This window comes from Ascaphus truei, chromosome 8 (genome assembly GCF_040206685.1).
Source record: "Ascaphus truei isolate aAscTru1 chromosome 8, aAscTru1.hap1, whole genome shotgun sequence".
NCBI lineage: Eukaryota > Metazoa > Chordata > Amphibia > Anura > Ascaphidae > Ascaphus > Ascaphus truei.
In genome coordinates, this window is record NC_134490.1 from 3,999,398 (window position 1) to 4,013,707 (window position 14,310).

The following is a 14,310-nucleotide window of genomic DNA, read 5'->3' on the forward strand; positions in this document are numbered from 1 at the left end:
CTCTCAATGTATTACATCCAGGTAAAACATTATATAAATAAATACAAATAAATTATATCGCTCTGCGTGTTGTTATATTCTTCTGCGTGTTGTTATATTCCTCTGCGTGTTGTTATATTCCTCTACGTCCTGTTATATCGCTCAGCGTGTTATGTTATTCTGTGTGTTATATTCCTCTGCGTGTTGTTATATTGCTCTGCATGTTATTATATTGCTCTGCGTGTTGTTATATTCCTCTGCGTGTTATATTCCTCTGCGTGTTGTTATATTCCTCTACGTCTTGTTATATCGCTCAGCGTGTTATATTATTCTGCGTGTTATATTGCTCTGCGTGTTGTTATATTGCTCTGCATGTTATGATATTGCTCTGCGTGTTGTTATATTGCTCTGCAATGCTTGTCCCTATGGCGGGAATGAGGTTAGACACAGAACTTCACCAATTGTTACATGGCCGGCGCCCCGTGACGTCTTACTTACAGACCCCCAATATTCAGTTGACGATGGTCACACAAAGAAAACAACACAATGTAAAAGAAGCAATTTCAATAAAGATTATCCAGATCTTGTACAATACTCTGTGGCTGAAGCATGGAACATAAGTCAAGACAATGGCATCCTCTATGCAACCTCTCCTGTACTAGCGAGGTCTGCAGAGCATTGCATGTCTGATGAGGTACTGGGAGATGCTCTGCTGGCCCTATTAGCGGCGAAGACGTTCATAGCAATTAACAATTTGACACAAAATTAATTTCATTTATAACTCTCCCATAACAATGGCTATATTTTTTTCCTTCCTTGGTTTCTGGGCAAAGACTCGACAAAAAATATATATATTTTTTTCTTTCTAATGAATAAAAATAATTTAAAACACTAGAGGCTATACATGACTATATTGATGCTGTTCATTTATAAATAAAATATTTTACACTTTCTTCTCACAGTCTCTTTGTTTCCAGCAGACATACAAAGTCTTTACAGACAGGCCTGTTGAGTGACATCACCGCGCCCGTCTCCGATACGTCCGCAGTTTATTCGGATTTGTTTCCGCAGCGTGTCCTCTGTCTGCAGGTCTGGAAATGACGAAGCTCTGTGTACGTGTGGTTTTCCCCCCCCCGTTAAAAACAAACAATAAGTTCTCTTCAACATTCATCTTCCACTTCTCGAATTGGCGGTATCAAGCTGCTTGTTGATTTGTACTGATTAATCTGATTCGCCATGTGCGTGCTCATTGGCTTAATCTGAATGTTTCTGGGGTAAGGGTTTTCAGTTTCATCTGTATACCATTTCTTTTCGGCTGTGAAGCAAAGTTTCGGGATAGGGGAGAGGAAGCAAGGAGACCATGCAGGTATGGAAAGAATGAGGGACAGATCAAGAAAGAGAATGGACAGATGGGATGGGTGTGTGTGTATATATATATATATATATATATATAAAAGGAAATTAAAGTGAGATGGGAAAGAAATGGAGAGAGTAGAATAAAAAAAGAATGTGTAAGGATGGAGGTAGGACACAGGATGAGGGTGGAAAAGAAGAAATGGTGGGACAATAAGGAAAGAGTACAAGAAGAGATGCGAGAGGGATTGGAAGGGATACGATGGAAGGGAGTGTGTTGGGAGAAGAGACGGGAGAGGGATTGGAAGGGATAAGATGGAAGGGAGTGTGTTGGGAGAAGGGACGGGAGAGGGATTGGAAGGGATAAAATGGAAGGGAGTGTGTTGGGAAGATGAGACGGGAGAGGGATTGGAAGGGATAAGATGGAAGGGAGTGTGTTGGGAGAAGAGACGGGAGAGGGATTGGAAGGGATAAGATGGAAGGGAGTGTGTTGGGAGAAGAGACGGGAGAGGGATTGGAAGGGATAAGATGGAAGGGAGTGTGTTGGGAAGAGACAGGAGAGGGATTGGAAGGGATAAGATGGAAGGGAGTGTGTTGGGAAGAGACAGGAGAGGGATTGGAAGGGATAAGATGGGAGGGAGTGTGTTGGGAGAAGAGACGGGAGAGGGATTGGAAGGGATAAGATGGAAGGGAGTGTGTTGGGAGAAGAGACGGGAGAGGGATTGGAAGGGATAAGATGGAAGGGAGTGTGTTGGGAGAAGAGACGGGAGAGGGATTGGAAGGGATAAGATGGAAGGGAGTGTGTTGGGAGAAGGGACGGGAGAGGGATTGGAAGGGATAAGATGGAAGGGAGTGTGTTGGGAAGATGAGACGGGAGAGGGATTGGAAGGGAATGTGTTGGGAGAAGAGATGGGGGAGGGATTGGAAGGGATAAGATGGAAGGGAGTGTGTTGGGAAGATGAGACGGGAGAGGGATTGGAAGGGATAAGATGGAAGGGAGTGTGTTGGGAGAAGAGACGGGAGAGGGATTGGAAGGGATAAGATGGAAGGGAGTGTGTTGGGAAGATGAGACGGGACAGGGATTGGAAGGGATAAGATGGAAGGGAGTGTGTTGGGAGAAGAGACAGGACAGGGATTGGAAGGGATAAGATGGAAGGGAGTGTGTTGGGAGAAGAGACAGGACAGGGATTGGAAGGGATAAGATGGAAGGGAGCGTGTTGGGAGAAGAGACGGGAGAGGGATTGAAAGGGATACGATGGAAGGGAGTGTGTTGGGAAGAAAGCGAGAAAGATATAAAGAGTAGAGTATGAGATGTGTTTGATGTCAAAAGAAAAGAATGTGGAACATGGAAAAATGAAAGATTGTGGGTGCGAGAGAAGCATAGGAAGGGATTAGTAGCAGCAAGAGAGGTGTAGACGGGAACAGAGAGAAAATATGGAGGGGTGGGTTTGGAGGAGAGATAAAATAGGAGAGAGGGAGACAGGCATAGTTAGTGCTGGAAGCCGAATAACCCAATGCATATCACAAACCGAAACCAAACCATGGGCAAAAAGAAAAGAGAAAGAAAAGGCAGCCATGATAGGGGGACAGGTACAGATCTGAAGGAATGTTTCTGGGGAATCAGCTAGAAGCGGATTCACTGTGATTGTACTGTAGCTCTGCCTGGGATCCCTGAGATTTGCCATTATGTGATGGGTTAAAGCAAAGCCTTTATTTATCTCTGCCTTATTACCTGCTGATTAGTTTGTCATTTACCTCAGGGGTGCTTAACTCCAGTCCTCAAGATCCCCCCAACAGGTCAGGTTTCAAGGATATTCCGGCTTCAGCACAGGTGGCTCAATCAGAGGCTCAGTCTTTGACTGCACCACCTGTGCTGAAGCAGGGATAGCCGTAAAACCTGACCTGTTGGGGGGCGGGGGGGGGGGGGGGGGGCAGATCTTGAGGACAGGAGTTTAGCATTACTGATTTACCTAATTAACTTTGTTACTACTAACTCATGTGCGTGGCTAGTAAGCCGTCAACAACTAAAAATGTTCTGGAGTCTGTGTATTAAGCTCCCAGGCTGGGCATTTTGGTTTTAAAAGAGTTCTTTATAATATGCATATCTTTACATCAAGTAAACTCGTCAAGTTACTCTGCATCAATCTAGCATCACTTGTATCGGCAGGAAATGTAACTCCTCTGGTTGCCAGAGAGGCTGGCAACAGATTGCAAGCTCTTCGATCAGGGACCCCGACAAGTGTGGGCAGCCTGTCTAGTGACAAAAAAAGTTAACAAGAAAAATAAATACGGGTTTCTCTTAATATAACCCAACTCCATCAGCGACTGCAGGACACAGAGCTTGCAGGGGTTAACTGTCACTGGAAGAAGAGTGGAATATTTATTTTTAATTCTTTTCTTTTTAAACTCCCCAGATCGCTTAGAACACATCCCAAGCTCTGAATTATGAATGAGGGTTTTAAAGAGACGGATCTGGATGCTTCGTTTTAACAGTGGGCTGTATAAAAACCCTGAGATGTGTACACATCAAAATAATTTCACTTCCATTTAAAAAGCCATTTAGTCAGCGCCTGACACATTGTGGGACATATTTCATTCGAGAGCGCCCAATAGTGCCTCACAGCAACGCCGATCTGGTGTTAAAAGCCTAACTCTGATCAGATGAACACATTTCACATATAATGTTTAGGATGATTATTATTTTTTTAATAGAGGTTATTTATATCTATTTTGCGTGCGTTCCCCTTGTGCTTACGCTGCTGCTTCTATTTTTTTTTTTAGCATTTTGCTTCGGTTTGGTAAAAAGGGGACGTCTTTATGCTATTGAATCGATATCATAAAGTTTAGTTTTTTATAACAAAATCTTGCATTAAACTATCAGTGGAAGTGCCAGAGAAGCGCGAGCACGCTCCTCTCATCGGAAAAACGCCCCAATATCTCCTGGTTTCACTCCTAGAAGTCCCGCTCATTCTTAGATGCGTCTTCTGGAGGATGTAAAGAATATATAGAGGTGTACGTGCACCCACAAATTGGAGATAGCTGCGGGTGCTGAAACTCAATGGTGGATCCCATGGAAATGAAGCGAAGAGAGTAACGCTCCCAAATAGTGGTCAAATGATGAGTATTTATTCATCCAATCGTTCCGTCCAACACCTTCAGTCTGCCGTATTGGAGCAAAACTTTGGGGGAATTAATACTAACCACTTGGCCGCCATTTTGGAGCCCTAATGGTTTTGCTTCATTGCCATCTTTTTTCCTTAAAAAAAAAAGAAAGGTGACTTGTTGGTAATGGGCGTAATGGGAAGTGACCCGGCTTCCAAAAAGTCCGTGCTGCCGGTTCTTTCAGCTGCCTCTGAAGCTCAAGACTAGGTGGCCGTGTGTCAGAGTCTCTTGAGTGCACTTCTGATGTACAGAGCCTGACACACACATCCATAAGAAATCCCACTGAAGAGATCAGGAGTGTTGTCCCTTAATAAAGACACACAAAGGGAGCTGTGCATCAAATAATGGCTTTGCGTGGAACTGGTGCAATGCTCGGACAAAAGGCAGTGCCAGAGCTACTGTATACATAGAAAATCCAGTGGCTACCATTGTGCAAAGACCAATACATATGGGGGCTGAGAAGATAGAGCAGGGGGGCTCAACTCCAGTCCTCAGCCCCCCCCCCCCCCCCCAACAGGTCAGGTTTTCAGGATATCCCAGCTTCAGCACATGTGGCTCAATCAGAGGCCCAGTGATTGAGTCACCTGTGCTGAAGCTGGGCTATTCTGATAACCTGACCTGTTGAGGAGTGGTGTTGAGCACCCCTGAGGTGGGGCATTGAGCCACTGGAGCAGAACACTTGGCGTTCCATTAATAATCTATCGACTGGAAGAGGCAGAGGCGCAATAGGGATTTGTAAGCAAAAACCCCCGGGTGGTAATACTAAGGGAAGGGTTTAAGCAGTAGTGTGTAATTGGTATATGTCCTGTTAATGACCATACAACACACACAGCTAGCTTTTGTTTCTAATAACCACCATATGTTTCATTTGAACAAGAATTCAACCAAGCCCTTCACCGCTGGGGTCTCCGCTCAGAGACTTAGTGGCAGCGTGTCTTTACCGTGGGCAACGAGGAGGGCTGCGTTAAGGTGGGGGGCCCTAGTTTGTGCTCTTGTAGTGTCAGCGATGTAAGTAGTCCTGGGGTTAGATTCCCAGGTGTATAACTGAAGGCCTAACTCTCACCCACACACAATATTTGTGGGTTAGTGGTAACTGTACAAACCAACACACAGATAACATGGACATAATGGCGGTGATGAGGAGGAGAAAGGAGGGAATAGAGGGGATGACTTAGAAATGGAATTGCAACCCAAAAAAAAAGCACAACCAGGCTGCATGCGAGAAAGCAAGGCAGCAGTGAGGAGTCACAGAGACAGGAGCACAGCACAGCAGCTCAGATCAGGACTCTGGGAAAGCTGAAATCAAATTCAAACAACATTACACAGAACACAAGAAGAGAAACAGAAAAATACCAAACAGCAGGAACCCCTTGGCAGCTGGAATAGCCTGCAATGTGCTGCAGAGCAATGCACACCTGTAATGTGCAGAGAACAGCACAGCACTGCAATGTGCAGAACCATGTATGTTCCTGTAATATGCAGAGCAGTGCATGTCCCTGTAATGTACAGAACAGTGCACATACCTGTAAGATGCAGAGCAATGTACAGTGCTTTAATATGCAGAGCAATGTACAGTGCTGTAATATGCAGAGCAATGTACAGTGCTGTAATATGCAGAGCAATGCATAGCAAGACGTTCCAGCAGTGAAGGGATTCGAACATTCGTGGCCTCGGTCGTCATCGTTAATATCCTCGTTCTGCATTTTCGCTCATAGTTTCACACAGGGTTTCACAAGGACAGAGTTTTAGAAGAAGGAGGAAGTCCACAGAAGCCTCTAGCTGCATGCAGAACCGGCAGAACCGGGAGAATGCATACCTGGGCCCATTCTATTCGTCCTTGTTGCAATTTAGAGAGAGAAGTGAGCTAGGTGAGTTTTATTCCAACGCCTTGAACACAATGCACAGCCCTGCACTTGGGGTATTTGGGGGAGGAACAAAGGAGGGTGGGGGAGGGATGAGGGGAGAAGCTGTTCTTTTGCACGTTTCATATTTACTTTTACAGCACCCTCAGCGTTAACGGGACAAGGTTCCATGTAACTGCTGCCATTCCGGGGGTTCTACGGCAGTATGAGAGAATTGAACTGTCCCAAGCTGTCGTAGGAGCCATGACCTACTCCGAGAAAGCTTCAGCCTACTCGGGTTTTAATTGTACTATCCCAATATATAACCTCAGACTCTCATTCTGGGTGTAACGACTATAGCCAGGAAGCAGCAACTCTGTATCATGTACAACACTGCAGCAGGGGAAGGGGCTTTGGGCGGAGGTCTTCTCCTGCTTTCTCCTGCCTTGTTGTGGATGCTAATAGGAAGGATAGAAAAGGCTTGAGTATGGGCTACTGGAGACGGTCTCCGAGTATCCCACCTATCCTCTACAATCACAGTGCAAAGCATAACGTGTCCCTCCGGCAATGAAACGGTTACAAAACCCATGAAATAAAGCAAATCTCTAGTCCGTGAAATCATCATTCACTTTAACAAATTGAAATCGGAATTTTATTGGCGTCTGCCCACTGCTCTCCTGTTATTTGTCCTGGCGAATTGCTCATCTGTGAGCAGTTACATTGCCACATTTCTCCTCTATATCATCCTCGCCTTCGATTCGGACTTCAGCCGTAATATTACTGGGCTCAGCAGCACCTCAAATACAACGGGGCGGGCCCTTTTAGTGGCTATAAGTACGGTTCACCGTAGTTTTATTTACCACTTGTGTGGGCTGGTTACTTTAGTTTTGAGTGTGGAGGGCCAACTCTTTGGCGAATCCGGCGCACATTGCACAGCTGCGCACAAAGGGGAGAGACATTGATTTTATTACCAGGCACGGGATAGGCACAGTGCGGTAACGAGATTTGCCAACACAGAGTCCGCGGCCATGGAGAGGGTTCAATCCAGTCTTATGTATTCAAATTCAGCACTTTAACCATTACACCTGCAGTGGCATGGGGCTGGAAACGCATGGTAACTTAGGGGCTGAAAGCGGCGTTACCTCTCGGAGGGGGGGGGGGGGGGAGGGATGTTTGACTAGGTGGGAATAAGGGAAGGGGTCTCTGGAGCAGAACGGTGGTAATTTCAGATCCTGGAAACCCCGATTCTCAAGATAGTTGCCTCTGAAGGGCAGGGGGGGGGGGGGGGGACGACACTTAGGACCTTATTCTGTATCCACCAACGCAGCTGTTTGCAGCCGCAAATCCCTATTGATTTAGGACCGAACGGCTGATTCTGTGGTTATAGAATTACCCCCATTAAATGGACAGTAACAGGTCTTTATGACATAGCACGTCTCAGTACACATGGCCCTATGCAGAATTCGGTTAAAGCCGTGATTCTCCGTACCTAATCTCCCCCCCCCACGCTTTTTTTTTTTATATACAGGATTGAAACTGTTGGAGCCTCTATAGCTGAACCACTGTACGTAATTCTCATCTCCGGAGACCCCCGGCTCCTGAAATACTAACCAGTGAAGTTACCGGTCTTACTTCCTGCTTTGTAAAGGGGATTTAAATGACGTCCACCTCCCATGTTGCGGTTTCCTATTGACAGGAGATGTTACAACATTTGTATTTCCCCTCGAGGGAGATTTCAACTTTACTGGTATGTATCTCAGAAACCAAAGGGGTCCCCAGAAATCGAGGGGGTCCCCAGAGCTGAGAATAGTGCGATTCAGGAGCCCGGTTCCCACCCTGTAAAACAGAAAGAGAAATGTTGGGACAAAAAAACAAATCTTAGTGGGGTGTTTGCTGCTTTGAGGATGAGTCGGGATTCATTGAGCATTTATTGTTCCACTACACGCAGTAGATACAAATGATTGCTTGCTCCCTCACATTGTACAGTACAGAAGCAATGTGGCAGAGTGGCAGCAGTGCGCTGCAGCTCGCGTTCGCAGTGACGGACGCCGCTGACTTTAGAAAGAACGCCACAGGTAGGATGTTTTCAGTTTTTTTTTCTTTTCCGTTTTTATTCAGAAACGTTCTTTCAGAACCTGCTCACAGAATATACATAACATTGGTGCAGCGCGGTGTCACGGGAGTGAGGAGCCGAAAATAAGGATTCCTAGGTGTAGTGCAATAAGGCACTGTGCGGCTTCGATGTGGGGGAACCGGTGAGGAGCTGGCACTAGAGCCCTTAACTTTTCTCTCTCCTCCTAACAGCTCTGGCTTAGCTCACAGGGTAACGCAGCACTGCAAGCGTTTGAGTTAGATATTAGTTATCCAGTTGAAACCTATAAGGTTCCCAACACGAGCACAATATCCTACAAAGTGATATACCCCACGTGGCTTCAGATCAAATGTTTACAGTGGAGGGGGGGGGGGGGAAAGATGGGGCGCAAGAGTACAAGCAAAATAAAATGATTATTTTAGGGGTCCAGTGCAACATTTAGTTGAAACTGAAGCCATTTAACCCTTGATGTGGGCACATGGAAACATTTTTTTTTTTAATGGTGTTCTGGTGTGATATGGGTATTAACACGTGCCCTGACCACGTCCACAGACCACGGCCACAGGAAGACACCGTGGTCCTCTCTCTACTCTGCCGAGATTTTTGTTTGACGGAATAAACAGGTCTGGGAAGCTCTGTATCTCAGCTCCCAAATGGGGAGTGTGAGATATGAATATGGATTACGACGAAAATCCCTCCGCTCCGCACCCGTCTCTGCCACTCCGTGAACTCTGCCACTCTGCCACTGCATCCTGGCCACGCCGGAAACTTCAGAGCGAGTATTTACCCTCTCACCATTTCTTTACTATATCCCACTCTCTGCACCAGGAACTGCAGAGATAGTCACCCTCTGGCGGCCGGGCCATGTTCTAAGCCTGCAGGTGTTCTCTGTGCTTATTACAAGCAGTCTAGTTGGCAGTGAGGTACAGTAAAAAAGCCAGCCGGTAGACTGCAAATAACATTGTTTTGCTAAAGTAACAAGCTTGCAATGCTGGTTTCCCCCTGTCTTTTCTGGAAGGATGAACAATTCTTTGCAGCGGAGAACAACCCTTTGCTGGCTCCTTCACACCCAAGCTCAATGGTAGGAAGGCAGAGGGCGCTCACTCGTGAAATTGAAGAAAAGGTTCCTTTATGGACAATACATATTCCTCCTACGCGTTTCGGTCCCAGCTAGAAACGAAACGCGTAGGAGGAATATGTATCTTCTACAAAGAAACATTTTCTTCATGAGTGCCCTCTGCCTTTGTACCATTGAACGCGTTCATACAACGGCGTCTCCTACCGGATCAGACCCCTGACAGCATACGGTGCCCCTCCAATTCTTTTGTTCCGGTTCAGTGAGTACTATACGTAGGGCGAGCTCTAAACCTTCCTTCAGAACTAAGGCATGAGAGTTTAGGAACCTAGAGAAAAGCTGTTTTCTCATCAATCCAGACAACCATTCAGTATTACGGTACATACGGCTTTTTATCCGAAGCATCTAAAAAAATATAGTTATTTGCCTGTCAGAGCAATGGCAAACTGTAATGTCATTCAGCTGGAATGAAAGAGCCTGAGCTTGTTATAATTATAGTATGAGAGTTTTCTTTAACACAAGAGGGTATAAAGCAGCAGTATTGAGCACTTTGATAAAACACATTATTTATAACAGCTTATAATGGATGTAATACTGTCTTCAACTGTAAAGGTTTCCTGTCTTGAACATCTCATGTCCCCTTTCTTCTGTAAGGTGATAACAGGATCAGGTGTGACCCGTGAACCTCTGAATCTGTCCGTCCCTCGGCAGGGCGACAGAGACAGGAGATTAGGGACACAGTAATGTCCCTTAACTTGTTATCTGCATTGTCGCAATCCTACAGGTTTTATAGGCGACTGGAAGAATAGTGCATTTGCTACATAATATCCCAGTAACTACCTTATCAGGGGAGGGCCACTCCAGTCCTCAAGGGCCACCGACAGGGGAGGGGTTTCAAGATATCCCTGCTTCAGCACAGGTGGTTGACTAAGCCACTGATTAACCCGCTTAAGCTGAAGCAGGGATATCCTTTAACCCTGACCTGTTGGTTGCCCTTGTGGATCGGAGTTGACCTCCCCTGCCCTAGGTGGATATAAAATGGCAACTATCAATCCGATGAAGTCACAATATAACTTACATTTACCCAGTGGCGGTCCCCTGCTGTCATGAAGCAGTATGACCCCTGAAAGTCACAAGCTTGTAGGGTATACTTCCAACTGGTCCATTAACACTTTCACTGTAATCTTTAAACACAAGGGCCTTCCAATATTATATACGTATACACTAAATAAACACACACACACACACACACACAATCTGATCTTGTTATTAAATAGTACACATATAACACGTACGTAATCAGTACCCCAAGTTCTGAGGTAAGATGAGGGTTCTGAGCTTCAATCAACAGGAGCATAGAAATTGAGAATGGAATTAATTCGTCTAAACATTCCCTGCTCATAATAAGCAGCTGGAACTGTAAGTTACTTAGAAACAAACCAGGAAACGTCTTGCTGAGCAAATCAAATATACAGCAATGAGCTACTGCACAAGCAATGCAGCGGCAGCGAACACTATTTATTCATCTGGGGATTTAGGAAGGTAAATTGTTCAAACTAAAGCATACTATCCCTTAAATGTGTATGAATGTGTGTGCAATATATATATATATATATATATATATATATATATATATATATAAAAAGAATAAAATAACATTGAAATAGGCACTCACAGGTACTTCAAATTGGACTGAAATGTTGATGTGTTAAATCCTTTTATTCATTCCAAATACCTGTGCGGGCCTATTTCACTTTTACTTTGATTATCAGATCCCTATTAGTGCACCCAGGTAAGTGACTGGATTGTTATGTGAGTGCTGCCTTATATACACACTATATATATTTGTGTGTGTATACACACACACACACACACACACACACACACACACACACACACACACACACACACACACACACACTCAGACATACATACAGACATGCATAAATATTAATAAACCTTTATACACATACTGCTGCTTTAAAGGGATGGGATCAAATCCGAAGTTTCTTGGCACAGACGATACAAAGTACATACGTATGGCACATAGATACATATACAGTATGTATACTGGTTGTACAAGACCAGTAAAGGTCAGAGTTAAAGCCAAAAACCCGAGGGCCATGCAGGGCGATAACAATTACAGGGGCAGGATTTCAGGGAGACGAACAGGGACATTCATTAATAGCCGCGGTGTCAACTGAAATAACACTTTCTCACGAGCACTGCAGGAGTTTGGATACCATCGGATAACACACGGGAAAGGGACTGAAAGTGGAATCAGGGAATCATTTGGCGTGTAAACAAATTATTGCAGTGTTTTATTGCTTTAACCCAGGGGTGGCCCACTTCAGGCCCCAAGGGACATCCGTAAAACCTGACCCGTTAGTGGCCCTTGAGAACTGGCGTTGGCCAGCCCTGCCTTAACCTCTTCGCTGCTAGAGAGGCCTGCAGAACAATGCGTCGCTGGCCTCTCTGGCAGTGATGTGGTTAACCCATTCATTGCTGTAGGGCATGAAATGCAGAGCAATGTGTTTCGCGACGTTCCAGCAATGAAAGGGTTTTTAAACATTATATGCGACATCTAAAATAAATAAATATAGATATATATTAAAATGCCCCGGACAGAGCCGGGTACACTTCCTGCGCCCGGGACAAGGCTAAAGACATCATATGGTTGCCATGTCTTTAGGTCGCAGCTGCTGAAACATACATGATACATACATGACTTTACTTTGTCTTAGGGACACATGTATCAAGCTGAGCCAATGAACTCCCCGTTCCCTTCACCTGGGTGTGTGAGGGTTTTGGGCAGAGTTTGTACAGTCGGAGGATTTAGTATATTTTGCTTTAGGTGCCAGTGACCTCTGTTCCTATAAGACTGATATGTAACATTCTATTACTACGTGTAACACATTATTGTTACAGCTTTCAGAGTAATAGACAGTCTGCTGTTCGGAACAGAGCAACAGATCTGTTTGTGATACCTTGTTGCCAGAGGGCAAAGCTCAAAAAGGTCTGTCAAAAGGGGAAGTGGATATGACTTTCTAAATGGTTGCTATAGCAACCAAAGGATTATCAGTACATGAAAAAAATCATTAAAAATGGCATTCGGAGTTACAAAGAAGTGCAGAACGTATTTATCAATATTACAGACCAGAAAAAAAAAACCATGTAGGATGTTTTCATGTTTTGCTGCTTTAAATCTTCCCCGTATGATGTTTTTTTAAAGCATTAGCTCTCGGGAGATGTGTTACTGCTGTTTCTTTGTACCGCTACAACGTTGCATATTAATACTGTGCCGATAAAGGCATTGCAGCGGATTTGCTTATTTCTTTGTGACAGTAAAGTTATGATTTATGCTTTGACACCCTAGCCACAAAGTGCCTTATTGCCTTACAGTTCAATCCCTTTACTGCCAGCAAGCCTGCAATATACGTCCGGTCCGCCTGGCAGTGAATGAATTTATCCGGTATAATGTTTTCCCATGACATGGCGAGGGACGGGACGGGACGGGATCTCGCTAGCTCGCTGAGGTCTGGCGCCCTGACGTTTTTAGAGAATACGCCTATATTATCAGGAGTTCAGTCTTTAGTTTCAATGTTTAAACTTATTGCAGGGACCGGGGATCTCTCAGCCTTCTTCTCCCCTTCTGACTATTGCAGGAACCCAAGAATTGTCACCCATGGGTCAGGCCAAATTACCCATCAAGCCCAGTCTCCAGCACAACCCTACACTACCGCCTGCATTCACTAAACTCCGATCAGTGCAAACAATTAGCGCTAATAGCAATAACTTGCATGTTACCGCAGCGACATTTTGGCGAGTGTTAACGCAGGTGAGCGGGCAAATGAAGATTTAACGGCTAATGAATTATCCATGAGCTCAAACATTGACAGCAATATTTATCACGTACCATTAAATAAGTCTATGCAAGAAAACCTAAACCAACCTTGAATACATTATAAACATATATTACATGAACATTTAACATAATAACCCATAACATAACATAATTAGGGCCACCAACTGACAAGGTTTTAAGTATATTCCTGCTTCAGCCCAGGTGGCCAGTTGAAGACTGAGCCTCTGATTGAGCCACCTCTGCTGAAGCAGGGATATCCTTACATTATATTGGGGGGTCTTGAGGACTGACTGGAGTGGCCCACCCCTGGCTTAATGTATTCCAACCTCTCCACTACCTACCCCACTTGCATACCAAAGAGTAAGGCAAAGCTGGCTAATAGGGACATCAGTCATTCCTGTATGGGTAAGAGGTGCTAAGAACAGATATCCATTTGTCACTCAAATTTAGGAGCAAGACGGTCGATTAGTCTCATTGCGTCTGTCATGACCACCTGAATATATTAATATGACTCGCGTGTCTAAGTATAAGAGAAGGGAAGGTATGAGTGCGTTTATATATTGAGGCAAAACGTAAACGTTGTTTGGTAAAAACCCCAATCTCGCATCTGATTTACAATGTTGTTTCAATGGGGAAAAAAATAATACATAAGACTTTGCAAAGTATTATGAAAATTAGATTTCAACAGAGGTGTGTTTTGGACCAAACACGTACTGTAACGTCTCATGTCTTTGCCAGTGAAAGGTCTGGAGAAAATCCAAACATATGGTAATGTAGGGATTTCTGTTTTATCCTGTTATTTTAAGAAACTGTCTTGCATTTACTGTCATTGTATTTTCTTGTAATAAGCTTTTTCTGTTATCTGAAGCACTGTATTTTTATACATACATATATATATATATATATATATATATATATATATGTATATATATATACATATATA

General features: G+C 44.4%; 1 protein-coding gene across 9 annotated transcripts in view; it reads right to left on the bottom strand.

The window, feature by feature from the left end:
- Positions 1-526: 526 nt before the first annotated feature.
- Positions 527-14,310, bottom strand: part of KCNMA1 (potassium calcium-activated channel subfamily M alpha 1) — a 397,276-nt gene continuing 383,492 nt past the window's right edge. For 8 of the 9 annotated variants that reach the window (XM_075610355.1, XM_075610354.1, XM_075610347.1 and 5 more), the window contains 2 exons: positions 6,311-6,330; positions 527-1,294 (listed from right to left, as the gene is read on the bottom strand). In XM_075610355.1, coding sequence (XP_075466470.1) covers positions 1,140-1,294; positions 6,311-6,330 — 175 coding nt within the window. In that variant the 3' untranslated portion in view covers positions 527-1,139. The remainder of the gene's footprint in view (positions 1,295-6,310; positions 6,331-14,310) is intronic. The other variant, XM_075610350.1, reaches the window with a different exon arrangement.